At 38.4% G+C, this 24,270-nt stretch overlaps 1 protein-coding gene across 1 annotated transcript in view; it reads right to left on the reverse strand.

The window, feature by feature from the left end:
• The window catches only part of CDK17 (cyclin-dependent kinase 17), a 123,057-nt gene that overhangs the window by 39,576 nt on the left and 59,211 nt on the right, over nt 1-24,270 (reverse strand). Inside the window, exons 2-3 of the mRNA XM_011934287.1 lie at nt 11,198-11,344; nt 149-313 (exon numbers count right to left, since the gene is read on the reverse strand). Coding sequence (XP_011789677.1) covers nt 149-313; nt 11,198-11,315 — 283 coding nt within the window. The 5' untranslated portion in view covers nt 11,316-11,344. The remainder of the gene's footprint in view (nt 1-148; nt 314-11,197; nt 11,345-24,270) is intronic.

A 24,270-nucleotide genomic window follows, 5' to 3' on the forward strand; every position in this document is an offset into this window, starting at 1 on the left:
TCTGCTATTCCTCTTGATCTCAACTTGATTTTTATCTGACAGAAGAAACCAGATAATAAAAGTTGCTGACTTTTATACAACTAAAACTTAACAATGTACGTGACGTATAATCAGAAAGGTAAACACAATAGACAAGTAATCGAATTACCTAATCTGCTTCCATTTCTGGGCATTGCCATGAAGGAACCAAGGCTCCCTCCAATAACACTGTGTGGTCTCCGCAATGGGGGCTTCTTGAAAGATCCTGTGTACTGGTGGAGGAAGGAATGCATGCTGTGAGACGTTGGAGGCCTGCCATTCTTCACAATAGGCTCTGTAGTTCATAGTATTCAAAAATCATTCCATCATCAGCCCAAGATCCAGGATCACATGAGAAGGATTGGGAAAGCAAAACAGAAAGCAAAACAAAAAGTTGTAACAGAGATTATTAGATTTAGCCTCATTGCTTTGCTTACCTATACACAGTACTAAATTAAAATAGTTTCTCTGAAAAAAATACTTAAGAAAATACTTGAATATTTTAAGTTGGTCTAATAACCATCCATTTCTTATATAATCAAAAGTGGCTAAGAACCACAAAACTACTAATATACCTAACCAAATTTTCATCCATTTGTTTATTTTAGTGTATCTCAAGAATGTTTCCATACCACTCCTCCATTTACTCACTACCTGTGTGCCTTATTTTAAGCATGCTTGGCTACACACGTGGCTCACAACTGTAATCCTAGCACTTTGGGAAGCCGAGGCAGGCAGATCACCCGAGGTCAGGAGTTTGAGACCAGTCTGACCAATATGGTGAAACTCCATCTCTACTAAAAACACAAAAATTAGAACGGCCAGGCGCGGTGGCTCAAGCCTGTAATCCAAGCACTTCGGGAGGCCGAGACGGGCGGATCACGAGGTCAGGAAATCGAGACCATCCTGGCTAACACGGTGAAACCCCGTCTCTACTAAAAAATACAAAAAAAAAACTAGCCGGGCGAGGTGACGGGGCCTGTAGTCCCAGCTACTCAGGAGGCTGAGGCAGGAGAATGGTGTAAACCCGGGAGGCGGAGCTTGCAGTGAGCTGAGATCCGGCCACTGCACTCCAGCCTGGGCCACAGAGCGAGACTCCATCTAAAAAAAAAAAAAACACACACACAAAAATTAGCTAGGCGTGATGGCATGCGCCTGTAGTCCCAGCTACTCAAGAGGCTGAGACAGGAGAATTGCATGAACCGGGGTGGCAGAGGCTGCAGTGAGCCGAGATCGTGCCACTGCACTCCAGCCTCAGCAACAGAGCAAGACTCCGTCTCAAAGAGAAAAAAAAAAAAAAAAAAAAAAATTAAGCATGCTTTAGAATATAAAAGACATGGTCCCGGCCTAAAGGAATTTACATCCCTGTTTGCTGGACATTCAAAATGGTATGTCAATTAGTGAATAAAGCACAAGTACCTAAATACATATCAATACAAAGGCTCCAAGTTTATTCCCCCGAATTTGGGATTAATATAAAGAATTTTTAAACAATCACAGACCCATAACCAAGCAGAAACATTTAAAACATATAATACTTAAAAGCTATTTAATTATGCATGGGGGAGAAACTGTTTTGTAATGTTTATTGGAAACCTCATGACTCCTTTCCACCTCCAAAGAAGAGCTCTGATACAGGTTAAAGATACATCTTGTGATACACAATTAATCTTCTATATTAGAATTCTGTTTATACTAATAGCAGCCAAGGAGTTTTAAAAAGAACTGGGCTGCTCTGAATACCTTCTTTTTAAAATGAAGCCAACTATTCTTCTGTAGCTAACAATCAGGCATAAAGATTGCTCCTGATCAGGGAATTCCTCTGCCTATAAAGGTTTCCCAACCAAGGACAGGCTGACAGGAAGAGCTGGCTACAAGTCTTAAAGTGAAAGGCTTTTCTCACAAGAAAATGTTAGGATCCGAAGAACAGGACCAGGGTATGGGCTCCAGAAAAATGGGCCAAGAAGGCTATGTGGCCTGAGCCTCTACTAATACTGGTTGCCTGAAAGGTAGAGGAAGGATGGGGCATGAAGGCCCAAAGGCTCACTCAAGGTCCAAGCTATCTAATCTGGGTCAAAGACCAGATTGGAGGTAGGGGCAAATGCCTACTGAGTAATACAGAACACGTGTCTAAAGTTTCCTGTGATCTATACATTCCTTGGAAGTACCTGATAAAGAATCTGGGGGTCTTAAATCTAGCAAAATAATCAATGATTTAATAATGAACAAGTAGGGGCTATCTGATATAAACGCATAAACAAATTACAAACAATGTGAGATAATACAAGCTACAGCATACAATAAGATTTTTCTCAGCCAAGCATGATGGCGTGCACCTGTAGTCCCAGCTACTCAGGAGGCTAGAGTGGGAGGAGTTTGAGGCTGCAGTGAGCTAAGATAATGCCACTGCATTCCAGCCTGGGTGGCAGAGTAAGACCCTGTCTCAAGAAACAGAAAAGAAAAATGAAAATTTTTTTCTCCTTCTAGGTCATTTCACGTGTGAAATATCTCAATATTAAAATATTAAATACAAATTATGCAAATACTTTGCCTACAGACAACACTTTAGTTGCTCCGTAAAGCTGTCCTGGAGAATATAGCTTGATTGTTCCGGAGAATATAGAAAAAAAATGGGGATCATAAGGACATACTATTTGATAAACACTACTCTAGACACTGGCCATCAACTGGTGAACAAAACAAAGTACTATTCTCAGAGTGCATAAAACCTAGTAGGGAAAAAAACACACACACGAAGTCAGGTAATGACAGGCAATATGCAAAAGACTAAAATAGAGGGATGTGGAAATGAGTAACTAGTTATTTTACACTGTATACTGAGGAAAGTTCTCTCTGCTGAGATAATTTTAACAGAAATTTAAATGCAAGGAAGAGCCAGTCAGGGAAGATGGGTAAGTTGTGGATAACAGAATATTCCAGATAGAGAAAAAAGCTACTGCAAAAGCCGACATACGGCAGGGTTTGACTTGTTAGAACAGTGGTCCTCAAACTTTAACATGCTTCAGAATCATCTTCAAGGATCTGTAAAACATAAGATTGCTGGGTCTCACCCACAGACTTCCTGGTTCAGTAGGTCTGGGATGGAATCTAAAAATATGTGTTTCTAACAAATTCCCAGGCCCTGCTGACATTGCTGGTCCAGAGATCACACTTTGAGAACCACTGTGTTAGAGGACTAGAAAGAAGGCAAGTATAGCTAGAGTACCTAACCGTGCAGGGAACAGTGGTAATAGGTGAGACCAGAGAGGTAAGGATCAAAGTCATTCAACATTTTATACTTCACCATAAAAGTTTGAATTTTATTCTCAGATTGGAGGCAGTTATGGTAGCTTTGAAGGAGGGGAGTGATATGATCTGATTCATGTTTCAAAAATATCACTGTGAAGGGTTAGAGATAGTAGGAGGTAAGGGGGTAGGGATGACTACAAAAGGGTAACGAGCTAGCTCTTGTCATGATGAAATAGTTATCTTGACTGCAGAGGTTATACGAATCAACACAGGTGAGGACATGACACAGAACTATATTTAGACTTTATTCCAGTATCTATTTCCTGGGTTCTGTAGTTACATAAGATGGAACCACAATGGTGGGGGGGACTGGGAGAACGGTACAAGTATGGGTCCTTTCTATATTATCTTTGCAACTTCCTTTGAATTTGTAATTATTGAAAATAATTTTTTAAGATACCACCTTGGTTGCTGTTTGAAAAACAGGCAATAGGGAATCAAGAGCAAAAGGAGATTACTACAGTACCCTAAGTAACAAATGTTGGTGGCTTAGACTAGGATAGCTGTACTGAAGACGGAGGGAAGCAGGCAAATTTAGGACATATTACAAAGGCAGAGAAGCAACAGGCCAACAGACACGATTGCTAAATTCGTTTCACACACACTCCTACCACCCAGCTTTTAGTCAGCATTTATAGTAAAAACATCTATTCTAAGATTTTTTTTTTCTTTTTTTCCAGGCAGGGTCTTGCTCTGTTGCACAGGCTGGAGTGCAGTGGTGCAGTCACAGCTCACTGCAGCCTCAACCACCTGGGCTCATGTGATCCTCCCACTTCATCCTCCCCACCACAGCTGGGACTACAGGCACACACCATGACACCTGGCTACTTTGTGTCTTTTTGGTAGAGGTGGGGTTTTGCTATGTTGCCCAGCTAGTCTCAAACTCCTGGGCTCAAGTGATCCTCCTAACCTCGATCTCCCAAAGCACTGGGATTACAATGAGCCACCATGCCTAGCCCCAAAATATTTTTAAATCTTTGCCAGATCAACTGTTAAAAATATATGAAACATGATTTATTAATGGACTATAATTGGAATTGTGCATCAGTCACATCGATCAGGGGTGCCCAACTCCTGGGTCACAGACCAGTACTGGTCCATGGCCTGTTAGGAACCTGGCCAAGAGGTGAGCAGTGGGCTAGTGAGCAAAGCTTCATCTGTATTTACAGCCATTCCCCATCACTCACATTACTGCTTGAGCTCCACCTCCTGTCAGATCAGTGGCAGCATTGATTCTCACAGGAATACTAACCCTGTTGTGAACTGTGCGTGCGAGGGATCTAGGTTTTGTGCTCCTTATGAGAATCTAATGCCTGATGATCTGTCACTGTCTCCCACCACCCTCAGATGGGACCATTTAGTTGTAGGAAGACAAGGGCAGGGCTCTCACTGATTCTACATTATGGTGAGTTATGTAATTATTTCATTATACATTACAATGTAATAACAACAGAAATGAAGGGCACAATAAATATAATATGCTTGAATCATCCTGAAACCATCCCCCCAACCTCAGTCTGTGGAAAAACTGTCTTCCACAAAACTGGTCCCTGATGCCAAAAAGGTTGGGGACCTCTGATACAGATGACTATCATAATCATGAGTTTGTAAAAGTTATTTATGTGGTAAAAAATTGGAAGCCACAATGGTGGGGGTTGGGGGCAGGGAGCAGACAACAGGAAGGTAAAGGAGAGAAAAGAATCAGGGACAACACCTAGATTTTTAGTTTTTGTAACTGGTTAAGCGAGGAAAGTTTGAGGAGAGGCAGATTTTGGAGAAAGGAAATCAAGAATTCTGATTTGGTCATATGAAGTCTAAGATTCCCATTACACATCTATGTGGAGAAGACAAGAAGACATTTAAATATGAATCTAGAGATCCAGACGAAGAGCCTAACTGGAAATTCAGACTTAGGAGTAGTCAATATATATATGGCAGCAGAAATTATAGGATTGGATGAGGTCACCCAAGGAGAGGGTATAGATAGAGAAGAGATTGTGGCCCATGAGAGAGCCACAATAAAACAGAATAAACTATTCTAACACTTCCAGATCTTGAAAGTAATTAACTGGCCAATTCAATAATAACACTAAGGGAAATAAGTCAGACACAAAAGGACAAATATTATATGGTTCCATTTATATGAGGTACCTAGAATAGGCAAATTCATAGACAGAAAGTAGAATGGTGGTTACCAGGGGCTGGGGAGAGGAGGGAATGTAGAGATATTGTTTAATGGGTACAGAGTTTCAGTTTGGGATGATGAAAAAGTTATAGACATGGGTAGCAGTGATGGTTACACAATGTAAATAGACAAGTATTTAATGCTGCTGAATCGTGTACTTCAAAATGTTAACTTTGTGTTATATATATTTTACCATAACTTTTAAAAAGTAATGGAAATCTACATGAAACACTGCAGATCTTTTATATCCTATAATTAGTTCCAAGTAAGGATTTCCAATGATTTTTACCACCACAACATGGCAAACATTATGATTCCACTAAGAAGTGTTCTTTGGCATCTTATTTATCTGGATCTTTTCATTACATGAACTATGATCAGGAACATGCAATTTCACAGCCCAACGCATAGCCTAAGCCATTCCCTCCTCCCAATCCTATGGGAGGAACCTGTTAGGAACCTGGCCAAGAGGTGAGCAGTGGGCTAGTGAGCAAAGCTTCATCTGTATTTACAGCCACTCCCCATCCTATGTAAATCCTAATCCTCTTTTAAACGTTACTACTGGCCTGATCCCATTCTATCTAGATCCTACATATATCCAATGGAGTTTATGCTTTCAGTTTCAACCTTTCCTGGAACTTGTGCTACGTGTAGGAGTTAGTCCTCCTTAAACTCCCTATGTTATCCATTGTTGTAAAAAACAGTTACTGTTATAATGCAACCACAAACTGTCAAAGATAAACTGTCACAGCTATCACGTAAGAGATCAGCAAGATAAAGAGACCGAGGTGAAAAGACAGAGGCTCACAATATCCATAAAACTGGGATTTGTTGACTCCAAACATGACAAATTGCTCTACTATACAAATAGAGCTGTTAAGAATGAGAATTTGGAATCTCAGGAGAACTAGGCCATTTTAATCTTTGCCTTTTGGTGTTACTTCTAATCCTAAATAATCATGATAAGTGACATTCTGTTAGGTTTATTTGACTACACTTTTTGGGAACATGTACAATAGATGAAGAATTTCAGTTGGTCAAGAAGTCTCAAGTAGTATATGTACAATGTAACATAATTTTACCTTTCTACAACTGTGATTTATTCTCTTCCTCACATTTAAATTGTCACCTATTCTCCTCATCCGATTCAATAATCTCAATATATCTTCCCATTACAAGAAAAATAAGTTCAAGACTATGTAAACACAAGATTCTGAAATATAACTTTCTGTGGTAAGTCTTAAAATAGAATTAAGACTTATCAAACATGTGTTCTGCTGCAGTGACAGCAAAAAAAAAAAAGACATCAAATAAATTGAGCGTCTATGAGGGAAAGCTGTAGCTCAGATGAACTGAATTTTTAATTGAGATGAAATTCTTATAACATTAACCATTTTAAAGTATACAATTCAGAGGCATTTCATATACTTAGAAGGTGGTACAACCATAACCTCTCTGTTTTCCAAAACATTTTCATATCGCCAGAGAAGATCCCATACACATTAACCAGTCACTCCTCAGTCTTTTCTCCCTATCAGCCTCTGGGAACCACTAACCTGCTTTTTGACTCTATGGATTTACCTATTCTGGATACTTCATATAAATGGAATCATAAGAGTATTTTGGGTCTGGCTCCTTTCAGTTTTCAAAGTTCATCTATGCTATCGCACATAGCGCTTCATTTATGTATTGAATAATATTCCATTCTATGGAGAGACCACATTCTGTTTATCCATTCATCTGCTGATGGGCATCTGGGTTGTTTCCACGTTAGCTGTTGTGAACAGTGTTGCTACAAATGTAAATATTTGTGTACAAGACTTTGATTACCTGTTTCAATTATTTGGGGTATATTCCTAGGAATAGAATTGTTGGGTCATATAGTAAGTCTATGTTTAACTTTTTGAAGAACTGAGGTAAATTAATTTTTGACAGGTTTTTTTTGTTTTGTTTTGTTTTTGAGATGGAGTCTAGCTCTGTTACCCAGGCTGGAATGCAGCGGCACCATCTCGGCTCACTGCAACCTCTGCCTCCTGAGTTCAAGCAATTCTCCTGCCTCCTGAGCAGCTGGGGGACTACAGGCACGCGCCACCACATTCAGCTAATTTTTGTATTTTTAGTAGAGACAGGTTTCACCATGTTGGCCAGGCTGGTCTAGAACTCTCCTTACCTCCAGTGATCTGCCCACTTCGGCCTCCCCAAAGTGCTGAGATTACAGGCATACGCCACCATGCTTGGCCTTGACAGGTTTTTAAAAATTGAACATTCAACACTTCTCAGTTAGTAAAAAGAAACCTGATAGGCTCAAAATTCTTTTTCTTCCAGGCACTACAGAAAAAATTATTTTGTACATTTCAGTTTGTAAATTTTTGTGCAAAAATTTTATTTCATATTTAGGGAAAGGTATATTGAGTTAAGGCCAGTATCTTTAAATCAACCAAATTTGCACTTTCAACTTTTTTTTTTTAACATACTGAATACAAATTCAGGATTTTTCATTCCCAGGTTCAACCCACCTGTCAATGTGCAAACATACTAGTTTCCATAAACAGACAAAGTAATGTGAATTATATTATAGATTTATAACTGAGTTAAAACCTTCATAGTATGACTCAGTTATCAAAATGAGAGAGATAATATCTCACATTCTATTTGGATAGAGGTTGAACATGCATGAGTGAGACTGTGGGTATAAGTATAACCAAATGCATCATACACATAATTTTCCCAAGATGTTTACAGTATTACCCCCAATTAATGTGTTCTAGATCTAGAGTATACATGAGAGTCATGTGCCTAGATACGCAAGAGTAGGACTGTGATCATGCCTGTGACTAATCAAGAGACAAGTGATCAAACATTGGTCCAAAGGCAGTTTATTAAGGGAAATTATAAACTACTGTTATGTGCCATGTGATGTTTCAGTCAATGATAGACATCATATACAACAGTGGTCTCATAATATTATAACGGACCTGAAAAACTCCTATAGCCTAGTGATGCCAGTGTTGCCGTACCCGCTGTAACATAGCAGCACAATGCATTTCCTTTTCTATGTTTAGATATACTTAGATACAGAAACACTTACCATTGTGTTACAACTATCTACAGTGTTCAGTACCATAATATGCTGTACAGGTTTGTAGCCTATAATTTAACAGGTTGTACTATGTAGCCTAGGTGTGCAGTAAGCTATGCTACCTAGTTTTGTTAAGTGTACTCTGATGTTTGCACAGTGATGAAATGGCCTAATAACACATCTCTCGGAATGCATCCCCGCTGTTAAGCAATGTATGACTATATATTCCTCCTACTCCTTCAGCTAGCATTATGCTACTATTTGGCATTAAACAAAGCTCACTTTTGCTTCATAAACTGCTTACGTTGTATGTGAGAAGATCAATTAAAAAGTATATACTTGACATTCACTATGCTATATTCTCTGAATTCTGGCATGGACTGCATCTGTGTATGTGACCTAACAGCTTTTATACCCTAAAATATGTTCCACAAGAAAAGAATGTGTTGGAATCAGCTATTAGGCACTGACAGGTGACCAAAAAGGTGTAGAATCTCTGTGAAAGCTGTTGGTGAAATCCATGTGCTATTACAGAGAGAAAATAAGCAATAGTAGATTATGGTAGCCTATGCTACCAGCAATCTTTGTAACCCAAGAGGAATCAATGTCTCTTACGACATATTCAAGTATTACTTCAAGTAGGTCAGGTCAAGAAGAAACTCAACAGATAACCTATTTGCCCTTCTTTACTACCTATTAAAAGTTACTACTGTAATAAAAGAAGTTTTAATAAACACATACATATTGAAAAAACAAGTATTTTTAATCTTTCACCATTTGTTAAAAACAAAGCATGTTTTATGATAGTTAATACCAAAATATTCCAGAAAATATGCAATTGGTCTAAAATATTAGCTAAAACGTATGTTCATTTTCTTTGCTCATACCTTCTCTTTAGGAAAAGAGATTTGTCTTGTAGTCAAATACTAAAAATATGTCACAGAAACCATCCACTATGATATATATATATACTGTGCTTATTTTATTCCTGATCATTGGCAAACACATTGGCAAGACCCTTCTATCGTAACAGTAAGCACACTGGGCTTCCCACCCCAAAAATTCAATGAGGGGGTCTAAAAGAGAATTAAGGATTTTGCTCTGTGTATCTAGAAGAGGTCCTCTGGCAAGAGGAACAACAGTAAAATCATAAAGTAATCTTGGAGATTTGACCCAAATGTACAATTTGCTCCTCCTACATATAACTATATCCAATGTATTATATTAAATTTCCTACTGAGCCCAACCCTCTCCTCCCTACCATGACAAAAACAAAACGACGCCAGGCACGGTGGCTCACACCTGTAATCCCAGCACTTTGGGAGGCCGAGGCAGGCAGATCACTTGAGGTCAGGAGTTCAAGACTAGCCTGGTCAACATGGTGAAACCCCTTCCCTACTAAAAACACAAAAAACTTAGCTGGGCATGGTGGCCCATGCCTGTAAACCCAACTACTCAGGAGGCTGAGGCAGGAGAATCACTTGGAACCCAGGAGGCAGAGGTTGCAGTGAGCTGACATTGTGCCACTGCACTCCAGCCTGGGCGACAGAGCGAGACTGTCTCAAAGAAAAAAAAAGGTAGATGTTATCAAGGAAAACCTTAACAAATGAATGAAAGGGTCCTTGCAGAACAGTAGCAATGCTGTAGACTTTGAAGTGAAGAAATTTGGGTTCTAAAGTACTGGTTCTGGAGCTGGGTAACCTTGAGCAAATAATGACCCTTCTGAGGAAAGGAAATAAGAAAACTGGAGCCTGGGTAGAATAAATGGCTTACCCAGAGTCATCAACTAGGAAATGTTTAAGTGTATTAGTGTATCCAAATCCAAACCCATGATTTTAAAAGTCCAGAGCCCACTCCGCTATACCTTTTCGTCTGTCAAAACGTAAGTATTTGCATTCTAGTGGAAGGGGTAAGCGTATTCATGCTTTCTAACCACTGCCACAAATCTCTAACAGGAGAATTTCAGGCACAGGTAAGGAAGATTTGCCAGATACTCTGCACATCATGACACACTGAAAGCCAGTCACGTAAGTTCCTTCCCAGTTATTATTATGACATCCCTAGTGCTATTTCAGATTTGAGTATGTAGCCTTCCTCTAGAAATTTCACCAGGATTTTGTATTTAATACATTTAACAAGCTCTTATTTTAACATCTGGATACTACTACTTTATGTTGTAAAAAGCACTGTCGAATGCATGAAACATTATGAAACTATGAAGAAGCCACAAACAGAAATTTCACACACTTCCTATGCACTTTTAACCTGTATCAACTTGGGTTATAATAACGAAAATATTAATAGTTAAACAATCAAGATAATATTATAAAATGTACCCTTATTTAAGAACTAGTGAAAAATGGAAGGATATGTGGAATAGAACAATTCATCAGGGTTTGAGACCAGGTATGGTAATGTTGGAATGAGAAGGAAACATTTCAGTTAGTAAGCAAACAAAAGTTGTATAGTCTTCATTTTCCTAAGAAACCACGGAATGAGACAGAAATAAACAAAAGGAAGCTACTATGAACGTATCTAAAAAGTATATTTACATTCTATTCATAAAGTAAAAGGAAGAAGCATCTCCCCCTATGCCAAATATTTACCATTATCCTTGCTGCTGTTTTCTTCAATAGTCATTTGTTCAGCCAATTCAGACAATGATTCATCAATAGTCTGGCTTCCTCGGAGAGTGAGGGACAGCCTTCTCTTAAATTTTTTCATCCTATCAATCGAATGTGGCTTGAAAAATCCTGAAAGAAAAGAATAAACACAAAACTAAAGCTACAAATATTTTACCACTAAAGAAAAATACCACCTGGGTTTACTGGAAATTTTTAAAATAGGAATATAATGAGGAATTCTCACTTCTGCCAAACATCACCAAATCCAACCCCTTCTTGAAAAAGATCCACCTACTCTGAATAATGCTGTATTTATTTGGCATCATCAGAAGAGCAGGAATTCCATATAACTAAAGAGTGGGACTTTAAGCATCACAAATAAGTTTAGAAGGATTGGAAATTTTCTTAAAATGTGTATTTTAAAAACTATTTTAGTAAAATATCAACATTATTTTGATGCTTAGGTTCCATCACATAAATATCAATCATCATATTGGAACCAGCCAGTGGTATCTTCAGATGTAACTGGGGGGATGGTAAGGTAATGGAGGAAGTCAAAGAACAATGTTTGACAATTAAACACCTCCAACAAGAAATTTTCCTTTTTACGCTCTCACACAGCCAGTATATTAGAGTTTGGTTTTGTTTTTCCTTGTTAGGCTTTCAAGTGTCTCTTTCATCCTAAGAGAACCAAGCTTTAGAAGGAAGAAACGAAAGCCAAATTAGCTGGTACTGAATGCCTGACACACAGTAGATACTTTCCTATCTCTAATTAAGTCTTCCTCATTCTGAAAAGCAAAGTATACTATCCCATTTTCATACATGAGGAAACATGCTCAAAGAAGTTCCTTGACTCATGTCAAACACATAAATGACAGAACTGAGATTTAAAACCAGAATTACCACTTACTTTTTCCTCCATACTTTAACATCTTTGAAATCAGAATGTATCTCACAATTAATGTGATATCAAAATGTTAACTGGCAGTATTTTTTCTTATGGGTACATAAATTAATGGTATAATTCACAGTAGAGTCTTGGATATGATGAAACAAGGTACTCATGCCAAACCCAAATTCTTGACCCACAATTTCCTTTCTAACTTGGTATTTCTGTGATGAGCTGGCTTACCAGATTGCCATGCATGCTATAACCATTATCCCAACCAACCAAGAGTAAGGGCCATATAACATCTCTATGTTAAAGTACTGGGGATTTACCATCCAGCTCTGGGTATCTATTTTATATCTGCACATGTTTTGCTTATTTTCTCAGTATAAGAGTTTATGCTAAGTAACTGAGTTTACTAAACAGGTAACCTATGCATATTAGTTATAGAATAATTTTTGTTTGCTCAAAAGCTGGGGGGAGGTATCACAAATAAACTTACAAGTAATAATTTTATATTTTACCACTTTAATATTATATACTTATTATATTTTAAAATAGAAACCAGCTGGGCATAGTGGCTCATGCTTGTAACCCCGGCATTTTGGGAGGCCAAGGCAGGAGGATCTCTTGGGGTCAGGAGGTTAAGACTAGCCTGGGAAACAGTGAGAACTTGTCTCTACTGAAAACACAAAAAAAATTAGCCAGGCATGCTGGCATCTGCCTATATGCTCAGCTACTCAGGAGACTGGGGTGGGAGATCACTCTGAGCTCAGGAATTTGAGGCTGCAGTGAGCTACAAATGTGCCACTGCACTCCAGCCTGAGTGGTAGAATGAGATGCTGTCTCTTAAATAATGTTAATAAATTTTTTAAATCCACTATAATCAAAATCCCAAAAAATACTAAACACACACTAAAATAGCAAGAGTTGTGACTGCACTTCAGTAAGGACTCTTTTCACCCATATGCTCTAAAATAAGAGACATAATTTGGTGAGATATACTTTGGTGAAATACTGAAAAGTTCCTATTCCTTAGCTCAGTTTAAAGTCAAGTTTATGCTCCTAAATGTTTTCTATTAATGTATCCTCCAGTTCACAAATCCTCTTTTCATCTGTGTCTAATCTACAGTTAAACCCATCTGTTGTGCTCCAAGTTTTAGTTACTGTATTTTTCAGCTCTAGAATTTCCATTTGATTCTTTTCTACAGATGCTAGTTCTCTAGTGAAATTCTCCACCTCAGCATCTATTTTCATGAACCAAATACAGTATTTTACAGCCCCTGTTTTTAACTCCAAAGTCTGCACAATCTGTGGATCTGTTTCTCTTGTCAATTTTCTTCTCTTGATCTTCTTGTATGCTTAGTAATTTTTTATTGTATGTAAGACACTGAGTTATCATATGCAAATGTGTATAGAAAAACTATAGAGCCTCCAGATGATGTTACCTTCTTCCAGAGAGGATTTAATTTTTATTTTTTTAAAACAGTCTCTGTAGGAGCAGACTGACGCAATCCAATTGGGACTGAGCTGACCTGAGACTGGGTTTCAGACACTATAAAGATTGGTAGGCCTCTGATTTGTCCTCACTCTATGGTGTGGCTCTTCAACAGATTCTAACTGTAAACCTAGGGCCAGAACAACAACAACAAACTACTGAAAGCTCCATTCAACTTTCTTAGTCGTTTTTTGCTCATCTCTTACGCCTCGCTCAACTTTTATCTTCTTACCCCCAACAGTTTAAGAGTTGGAAAATGGATCAAGAGGAAAACCAGCACAGAGTGTGTCTGCCTCCCTTCTCTCCTGAATCTTGACTCTTCAAGCGTTGATTCATGGAGAAGCTTTTTCCCCAGCATTTCTAGTTTGCAGCAGTTTTAGTCTGTCACAAGTTACTCCATCATAGGCAGAAATGGAGGTTTTGATGTGGATTAGATAATACATGCACTTTCCAAGCAAGGTGAATTTAAAGGAGAAAGTTAACCAGGAAGTTGATTCCAATTAAGAAACCTGTTAATTGTACAGTTATTCTAAATGCTATTCTTTACTTCTGATAGTCAACCCTTATAGCTCTACCTTGAGTAACTCATGCCATTTGTTTAAACATATTAGATATTTAAGTTGTACTGAGCTGTTGCCACTCTCATCTACCCTTTGTTTCTGTAAGACTTTACACTAGCGACATCTTCCTTTGTTAGGCTTCCAAATCACCCTGTGCAGTAAAGAAGTAACTAGGGAGGCTTGGGGTACTCTAACTCTGCACTTCTGAAAAAAGCACTAGTCTGTGAGAGGCTCCTGGGAGATAACCTCCAAGCCCTTGGAATATCCTGCCTGGTAAGAGTGTCACTGTATAAAAGAGACCTTGGATCACATCAGATAATCTATATAAACAATATGAATTATGTTTAATGCTTGTTTTGTATGCCTGGGACTTTTGCACACACTGTATCAGCTTGATTTCTCAGGTGAGGAAGGACCTGCAGGAGAGACTGGAGATTGAGAACTAAAGTCAGTCATATGAGCACTCCATGCCTATCTAACAGAGCCACAGTAATTTTCTTGCACAAGACTCAGGTGAGCTTCTCTGGTTAAAGCTCTTTGCATGTTGTCATAGCCCATGCAACTCCAGTGGAAGAAGACAAATGAAAGCTCACATCTGGATCCTCCTGGACTTCAAGCTACATACCTTTTCTCTTTGTTGATTTTCATCTGTATCTTTTAGCCATAACAAATCATAACCATGAGTTTAACAGCTTCTCATAACCATGAGTTTAACAGCTTTTCCACGAGTCCTTCGAGCAAATCATCAAGCATGATGGGTTGGTCTTGGGGATTCCCAACGCACACTCCAAGAAATCTACATGCCCCAACAACAAGTCCTAAGAGATGGTAGCTCATAACTACCAACATTTCCGACTCCAACTTTCTCAAACACAGGCATCTAGTCATTAATGTGTATCCAACGATACAGACATCACCACTTCAGAATCTTGCCACACCACTTTTGAATGACCATTTTGCTGACCACCGGACCTGCCTATTGTTCTGGATGACAAGTAAGGACCAAATAATAAAATATTACAGAAATGTTACTACACAATTAATTCATATAACATGGTAACATTCTGTAACATAGACCAACTATAAATGGATTCAGTATCTATTACAGCACAGAACTGAGCTGTCCAAAACTGTAGCCAACAGTAGGCTAATAAGCACTTATTACGCATGTAGACACACTTAAAAGCATGTAGTCCAAACTGAGTTGTGCTCCAACTGTAAAATACACAGTGGACTTTGGTTGCCAGGGGCTGGGGGAAGGACAGGAAAGGGAAGTTATTCTTTAATGGGTACAGAGTTTACATCTTGCAAGATGAAATGAATTCTGGAGATAGAAAACGGTGAAAGATGCAGAAAAATATGAAATAAATACTGCTGAATTGCACTTAAAAATGGCAAAGATAGTAAATTTTGTGAAGTGTATTTTACAACTTTTTTAAAAATTAAAAAAAAAACTTAGTGGCTTCAGACAATAACATTTATTATCCCTCACCAAAAAAAAGTTAATAACTATTATATTAATAACATGTTGAGGGCCAAGCGCAATGGCTCATGCCTGTAATCCCAGCACTTTGAGAGGCCAAGGTGAGCAGATCACTTGAGGCCAGGAGTTTAAGATCAGCCTGGTCAACATGGCAAAACTCCATCTCTACTAAAAATACAAAAATTAGCCAGGCTTGGTGGTGCGTGCCTGCAATCCTAGCTACTTGGGCTGAGGCATGAGAATCACTTGATCCCAGAGGGCAGAGGCTGCAGTGAGCTAGGATCGTGTCACTGCACTCCAGCCTGGGCGACAGAGTGACTCTGTCTCAATAAATAAATAAATAAAATAATGTTGAAAAATATTTTAGATGTTTGGTTAAGTAAAAAATATCACCAAAATTAACTCTGCCTTTTAAAAAGTTTTCAAAAAATATGCCTACAAAAATCTTAAAAATTACATATGGGGTGCCCATTACATTTCTACTGGACAATGCTGATATGAAGCATCAAGTAGATCTTCATGGTTTTAAGAGAGTCCAGGCCGGGCGTGGTGGCTCAAGCCTGTAATCCCAGCACTTTGGGAGGCCGAGACGGGCGGATCACGAGGTCAGGAGATCGAGACCATCCTGGCTAACATGGTGAAACCCCGTCTCTACTAAAAAATACAAAAAACTAGCCAGGCAAGGTGGCGGGCGCCTGTAGTCCCAGCTACTCGGGAGGCTGAGGCAGGAGAATGGCGTAAACCCAGGAGGCGGAGCTTGCAGTGAGCTGAGATCGTGCCACTGCACTCCAGCCCAGGAGACAGAGTCCGTCTCAAAAAAAAAAAAAAAGAGAGTCCAAAAGAAAACAAAATAGAATCACATAAACGTTAACCTTTTCTTCATATAGTGCATTTGAACAATGTATCGGGACATTCTATGTGCTTCTAACTCAGAATAATATGCATGGCACTTATTTCATCATCAAAGAGTGAAGAAAATCCTTGTCTATAAAACAATTTTAACTATACTTATTTTATATTCTGTCAGGAATAAGAAAGTTATTTCTAATTCCTAAAAACAAGAGAAAAATACTTATAAAGCTAAACCTTACTACAAAATTTTCAAATAAAATCACATCTTCAAATTGTTCCTATTTTTAATCTATGGTATAATTGTAAAGTTTTAATTAAGTTACAGTGATTTGTAAACACAGATAATAAAGAATTTCATTACCACAGCCTAAGCCTAGATCATTATTACAGAAAAAATATTCCCAGATGAAATAGGTTCCTTGACATTTCTAATCATCTTTAAGTAGAACTGTGCATATCAACTTTTTTCGTTAGCTGAGAACAAAAGCACATATGCTAAGCTAAAAACACCTTTTGTGATGTAAAAACTACTACTTACATTAAAAACTACTACTTACTACTACTTACATTGGCTTTAAGGTTAATTTTTAATATTTACTGTAATAGGGCAGTGCTAAATTACTGATTATCTAAAATTTGAACACTCAAGAGTTTGGTTAAAATATTTTATCAGTTTAATAAAAATGAGATTATTAAGATCTTTACACTATCATTTCTTTTTTTAACTTTTAGGTTCAGGAGTACACGAACATGTTTGTTATATAGGTAAACTGCATATACGGGGTTCTGTGGTATGCAGATTATTTTGTCACCAAAGTAATAAGTATAACACCCAATAGGTAGTTTTTTTATCCTCTCCCTCCTCCAATCTTCACCCTCAAGCAGGCCCCGGTGTCTGTTGATCCCCTCTTTGTGTCCATGTGTTCTCATTGCTTAGCTCCCACTTAGGAGTGAGAACATGTGGCATTTGGTTTTCTGTTCCTACATTAGTTTGCTCAGAATAAATGGATGAATCTGGAGGCCATTATCCTACACTACTGTTTCTATGAATATTAAGATAGATTAAACAATGTGACTTAATGGTAAACGACTAAATGTTCACATTTCAGTTAAATGTCATTCTTCAGAGGGCCCTTTTCTGACTCTATTCCTTTATCCTTAGTTTTTACTCACAGCACTTATCATATACATATATACACATACACACACACATATTGCATATGTATACACACACACACATCTCATATATGTACATGTGTGTACTGCAAAACTAACGTTTTTCTAGATGTCAAAAACACTGCTAACTTTCTGTAATACTTAGATCAAATTTAAAATGGTAGAAGGGCAGTAAAGGGTAACAGAATGACAGCATATAATTCTCCATTTAAAGACAGTTGAAAATGTTCAAAAATCAGTTCTCAACAACAAGCACATAAAAGGAACTTGCAAATATAATGCATTATCTTACTTCACCTTGGGCTAAACTTCTTGGATTATCAGCTATACAATTAAGGAAAGTTTTTATGTTTCTTTTATCCTGAAAAGGTAAGTATTCTATTTACTTAAAGAATACAGATAATGTAGAATGCCAACTGAGTTTGGGCCTTAGGAATAGAAAAATATGCATACCATACACTGTTTTTAAAGACGATAACGGCTATAAATACTCCCAAACTAGACGTTCTAGTATGAGTCTTTACTTGTAGAAATGGTGTTATAGTGTGGTTTTCTCAGCATTTGCAGTAAGAAACTCTTTGGATACAATTTCACCTTATATTCAAGCTACTCTAACATAAAAGGATGTAGCAGAGTGGCAATCCACTGTTTATGTTTTTGAAATATTCTTAAAACAGTTTTTTGCTAATAATTGCAAAATATTAAAGAAAATGCTAAATGTTTTTAAATGACTTTCCTTTAGGTAAATAAGCAAAGTTTACATGTAGATCAAGTATTGTGAAGAATAAAATCTAGGATTTATATGGGAAACTAAGGTTTTTCCACTTAATGTTGCTTTTGTCAGTCTTTCTGAAATATCAGAGATAAAGACAGATTTATTTCTTCATAACATTTTCAGCAACTATGACTATAAATAAAAACTACTGTATAAAAAGTGAACTCATTAGGTGGCATGTAAGCAAATACTCTGTTATTTTCCCCACAATAATTAAGCCATGACAAATACTGAACACACTCCAGGACATGTAAGCTAATCATACAGAACGAGGAATAACCAATGTTTAAAACTTAAACTTTTTTCACTAGAGACAATGTTGTCATTTGCATAAAACACAACGTAAAATACAAAAATTAGCCAGGCGTGGGGGTGTGCACCTGTAATCCCAGCTACTTGGGAGGCCGAGGCAGAAGAATCGCTTGAACCTGGGAGGTGGAGGTTGCAATGAGCTAAGATCATGCTACAGTACTCCAGCCCAGGTGACAGAGCGAGACGCCATCTCAAAAAAAAAAAAGAAAAAGAAAAAGAAAAAAAACACATGAAGTGATTGCACAAAATACTGACAGAACACTGAATTAAAACTGCAATCATACCATAGGTTTTTTAAACAAACACTTAAAAATTTTAATCCTTGGCCAGGTGTGGTGACTCTCGCCTGTAATCTCAGCACTTTGGGAGGCCAAGGCAGGCAGATCATCGGAGGTCGGGAGTTCAAGATCAGCCTGAGCAACATGGAGAAACCCCATCTCTACTAAAAATACAAAATCAGCCGGGTGTGGTGGCTCATGTCTGTAATCCCAGCTACTTGTGAGGCTGTGGCAGGAGAATCACTTGAACCCGGAGGCAGAAGCTGCAGTGAGACAAGATCATGCCATTGCACTCCAGCCTGGGCCAACAAGAGAGAAACTCTGTCTAAAAAAAAAAAAAAAATTAATCCTTGATGTGTTCAAATCTGAGGATGATTCTTTTTTTTTGATAGTATGAATAGTGAAACACACAAACTAGAAAAAAAGAAATGTACCAAATATTTTCCTCCATTCATAAATATCATGAGAAAGACAATATTAGTTTATTGTGACACTTGAGGTGTAAAATGTCAGAGAAAAGAATGCCCTAGAGCTTGGTCCTTGTGCCAAAAACAACCAGTAAACTGGAAAAACAACAAGAATCAACTATCTTCCAAGTATGGAACCTAATCAGACACTTAAAAAAAACCAGGAAAGTGCTTCATGCAGAGACTACTGATCCTGATAGGAGACCCACATGAGCAAACCAGTAGCTACCATTCCCCATTTCTCAGCTTTGCCACAACAGTAGGGAATAGCAGCCCCCATCTCTGGAGCGGCTTATTAGTGCCACAGCAGGCAGTGGGAGAAGTTTGTCCTCCAAAAATTCAGGTTTGAATGTTTTGGTCAGTTTGGCAGATCACTGAGAGACAGGCACAGAGGCAGATGCTTGCCTTTATTTAGGCCCTCTGGGGCTACTGGGCAGGGGAGGCGCATCCGCGTCTACTGTAAGATCTAACAAGACAGCACCTTCTTTAAACCACATATTGTTATATCATTGCCAGGTCACTGACTTACTACAGAGATAATGGAATAGAAACTTCAGTGACTATACACACAAGAAAAACACAGTTTGCAAAAATGGTTTTGGAAAGTCACAAAGGGATGACAACAGCCTTCAACTAGCCAAGAAAGGCAAAATGCCTGATGAGTGGGAGAATCCGATAACCACAGTTACCACATTGTAGTACAGTAGCCAGGTCTCAACAAATAACCACAGAGCACACAAACAGGAAAGCATGGCCCATTAAGAATAAAAGCATTTGACAGAAACCTGAAGCAGCACAGAATTTGGAACTGTTAGTCAAAAATGTTAAATCAACTGTCCTAAATAAGCTCAAAGAGCTGAAGGAAATCAGGAGAACAATGTATGAGCAAAACAAGAATATCAACAAAGAGACTGAAGTTATAAAATGGAACCAAACAAAAATTCCAAAGCTAAAAATTACAGTAACTATAATTAAAAAATTCACTAGAGTGGTTCAACAGATTTGAGCAGGCAGAAAAAATGATTAGCAAATTTGAAGACAAGGCAATTAAAATTAACCAGTCTTAGGGATACAAAGAAAAAAGCATGAAGAAAAATGAATAGAGCCTGATGAACCTATGGGACAGGGACACTATCAAGTGTACCCACATACACAGCATAGAAGCCCCCAAATATAAAAGAAAGGGGGAAATATTTGAAGAAATAATGGTGAAAAGCTTCTCAAACCTGATGAAAGATATGAATATATACATCCAAAAATTTCAGTGAAATCCAAGAAAAAATTCAAAGGAGATACAAAATTGAGACACATTACATCCAAAGTGTAGAAACCCAAAGACAAATAAAGAATCTTGAAAGCAGCAAGAGAAAAGCAACGAGACATACACATGGGCTCCTCAGTAAGATTGACAGCTGATGTGTCATCAGAAACTGTGATGACCAGGCAGCAGTAGGAATGGAACATTTTAAATCTAGAGAGAGAAAAAAAGTCAACCAAGAATTTTATATTCAGCAAAACTATCCTTCAAGAATGAAGGAGAAATTTCCAGATAAACAAAAGCCAAGGAAGTTTGTCACCAGTAGACCTACTCTACAAGAAAGATAAAGGGAAACCCTCCGGCTGTAATGAAAGGACATAAGAAGACATAACACGGGTAAAGGTAATTACACGGGTAATTACAAAAGAGAGTATTCATGCACTTTTGGTTTTTAACTCTTCTTTCTGCTTTTCTTGTTTTTTTTACTTATTTTATTGTTGTTTTTTAAGTTCTGGGGTACATGTGCAAGATGAGCAGGCTCGTTACATAGGTAAACATGTGCCATGGCAGTTTGCTGCACTAACAACCCATCACCTAGGTATTAAGGCCAACATGCATTAGCTCTTTTACCTAATGTTCTCCCTACCCCCACCCTCCTCCGACAGGCCCCAAAAAGTGTTGTTCCCCTCCCTGTGTCCAAATGTTCTCACTGTTCAGCTCCCACTTAAAAGTCAGAACATGAGTTGTTTGGTTTTCTGTTCCTGTGTTAGCTTGCTGAGCAAAATGGTTTCCAGCTTTATCCATGTCCCTGCAAAGGACATGATCTCGCTCCTTTTCATGGCTGAATAGTATTCATGGTGTACATGTGCCACATTTTCTTTATCCAGTCTATCAATGATGGGCATCTGGGTTGATTCTATGTCTCTGCTATTGTGAACAGTGCTGCAATGAACATACACATGCATGTATCTTTATAACAGAATGATTTATACTCCTTTGCTATATCCAGTAATGGGATTGCTGGTCAAATGGTATTTCTGGTTCTAAATCTTTGAGGAATTGCCACACTGTCTTTCACAATGGTTGTACTAATTTACATTTCCACCAAGAGTGTAAAAGCGTCCCTATTTCTCCGCAACCTTGCCAGTATCTGTTGTTTCTTGACTTTTTGGTAATTGCCATTCTGACTGGTGTGAGATGTTATCTCATTGTGATTTTGATTTGCATTACTCTTAAAAGGCAAAAAAAAAAAAAATTATAAATCTGCTGATGGCACAAAAAATATAAAAAGGTAATCTGTGACAACAACAATATAAAGAGGAAGAGATAGAGATATACAGGAGCAGACTTTATACACTACTAAGTTGGTATTATTTAAATGAGGTTACTATCATTTTAAGTTGTTAACTATAATCCCCAAGGTAACCACTAAAAAACTAACTACAAAATATTACAGAAAAGGAAAAAAACAAAGGAATTGGAATGGTACACTATTTTAAAAATTAGCTAAGTGCAATAAAAGGGCAAAAACAAAAAAAAATTGAGGAGTTAGAAACAAATAAGACATACAGAAAACAACAGCTAACTAGAAAAATTAGTTCTTCCTTATCAGTATTTTAAATGTAAATAGATTAAACTCTTCAATTAAAAGGCAGAGATTGTCAGACTGGAATTTTTAAAACCCAATCCACATAAATGCTGTCTAAAAGAAACTGGGTGCAATGGGGTCATACCTATAATCCCAGCACTTTGGGAAGTGGGTGGATCGTGTGAGGTCAGGAGATCAAGACCAGCATGGCCAACATGGTGAAACCCCATCTCTACTAAAAATACAAAAAAATTACGTGGGCATGATGGCACACGCCTGTAGTCCCAGCTACTTGGGAGGCCAAGGCAGGAGAATCGCTTGAACCTGGGAAGTGGAGGTTGTAGTAAGCTGAGATCGCGCCACCTCATGCCAACCTGGGTGACAGAGTAAGACTCTATCTCAAAAAAAAAAAAAAATTAGCCAGGCGGAGTGGCCGGAAGGAAGGCTGAGGCAGGAGATTTGCTTGAATCCAGGAAGCAGAGTTTGCAGTGAGCCAAGATTGCACCACTGCACTCCAGTCTGGGCAACAAGAGTGAAACTCTGTTTAAAAAAAAAAAAAAAAAAAGGCCGGGCGTGGTGGCTCACGCCTGTAATCCTAGCACTTTTGGAGGACAACACAGGTGGATCACAAGGTCAAGAGAGTGAGATCATCCTGGCCAACATGGTGAAACCTCATCGCCACTAAAAATACAAAAATTAGCTGGGCATGGTGGCAGGTGCCTGTAGTCCCAGCTACTCAGGAGGCTGAGGCAGAAGAATTGCTTGAACCCGTGAGGCTGAGGTTGCAGTGAGCCGAGATCACATCACTGCACTCCAGCCTGGGCGACAGAGCGAGACTCCGTCTCAAAAAAAGAAAGAAATAAATCAAAATAAATTTTTAGCTAGACTAACAAAAAGAGATTAGACTCAAATGACTAAAATCAGAAAGTGGAAACATTACTGCCAAGTATACAGAAATAAAACGGATTATAAAAGGATGGTATGAACAAATTATATGCCACCAAATTGGATAGCTTAATGAAACAGACAAACTCTTACAAACACACAAACCAGCAAAATTGACTTAACAAGAAATAGACGACCAAAATATACCGAAGAAGTGAGATGACAATCAGTATAAAACACTTCCAATGAAAAAAAAGCCCCAGGACCAGATGACTTTACTGGTAAAGTCCACCAAACATTTAAAGATGAATTAACACCAATCCTTCTCAACCTATTCCTAAACAACTGAAGAGGGGATAACACTTCTTGACTTCTATAAGGCCAACATTACCCTGACACCAAAGTCAAACAAAGACATCGTAAGAAAAGAAAATTTTACAAATCAGTATCCTTTATAAATATAGATGCAAGGCCGGGCGCGGTGGCTCAAGCCTGTAATCCCAGCACTTTGGGAGGCCGAGACGGGTGGATCACGAGGTCAGGAGATCGAGACCATCCTGGCCAACACGGTGAAACCCCGTCTCTACTAAAAAATACAAAAAACTAGCCGGGCGAGATGGCGGGCGCCTGTAGTCCCAGCTACTCGGGAGGCTGAGGCAGGAGAATGGCGTAAACCTGGGAGGCAGAGCTTGCAGTGAGCCGAGATCGCGCCACTGCACTCCAGCCTGGGCGACAGAGCGAGACTCTGTCTCAAAAAAACAAAAAACAAAAAACAAAAAAAAACCCATATATATATATAGATGCAAAAATCCTTAAGAAAATACTAACAAATTGAATTTGGCAGTATATTAAAAAGATTATACCAAGTGAGTATATAACGAACTAGGATTTGTCTCAAGAATGCGAGGGTGGCTCAACATAAGAAAATCAATTAGGGGAGGCGGAGCAAGATGGCCGAATAGGAACAGCTGCAGTCTCCAACTCGCAGCGCGAAGGACACAGAAGACCGGTGATTTCTGCATTTTGAACTGAGG

The sequence above is a fragment of the Colobus angolensis genome, unplaced genomic scaffold (assembly GCF_000951035.1).
Source record: "Colobus angolensis palliatus isolate OR3802 unplaced genomic scaffold, Cang.pa_1.0 Scaffold10, whole genome shotgun sequence".
Lineage (NCBI taxonomy): Eukaryota > Metazoa > Chordata > Mammalia > Primates > Cercopithecidae > Colobus > Colobus angolensis.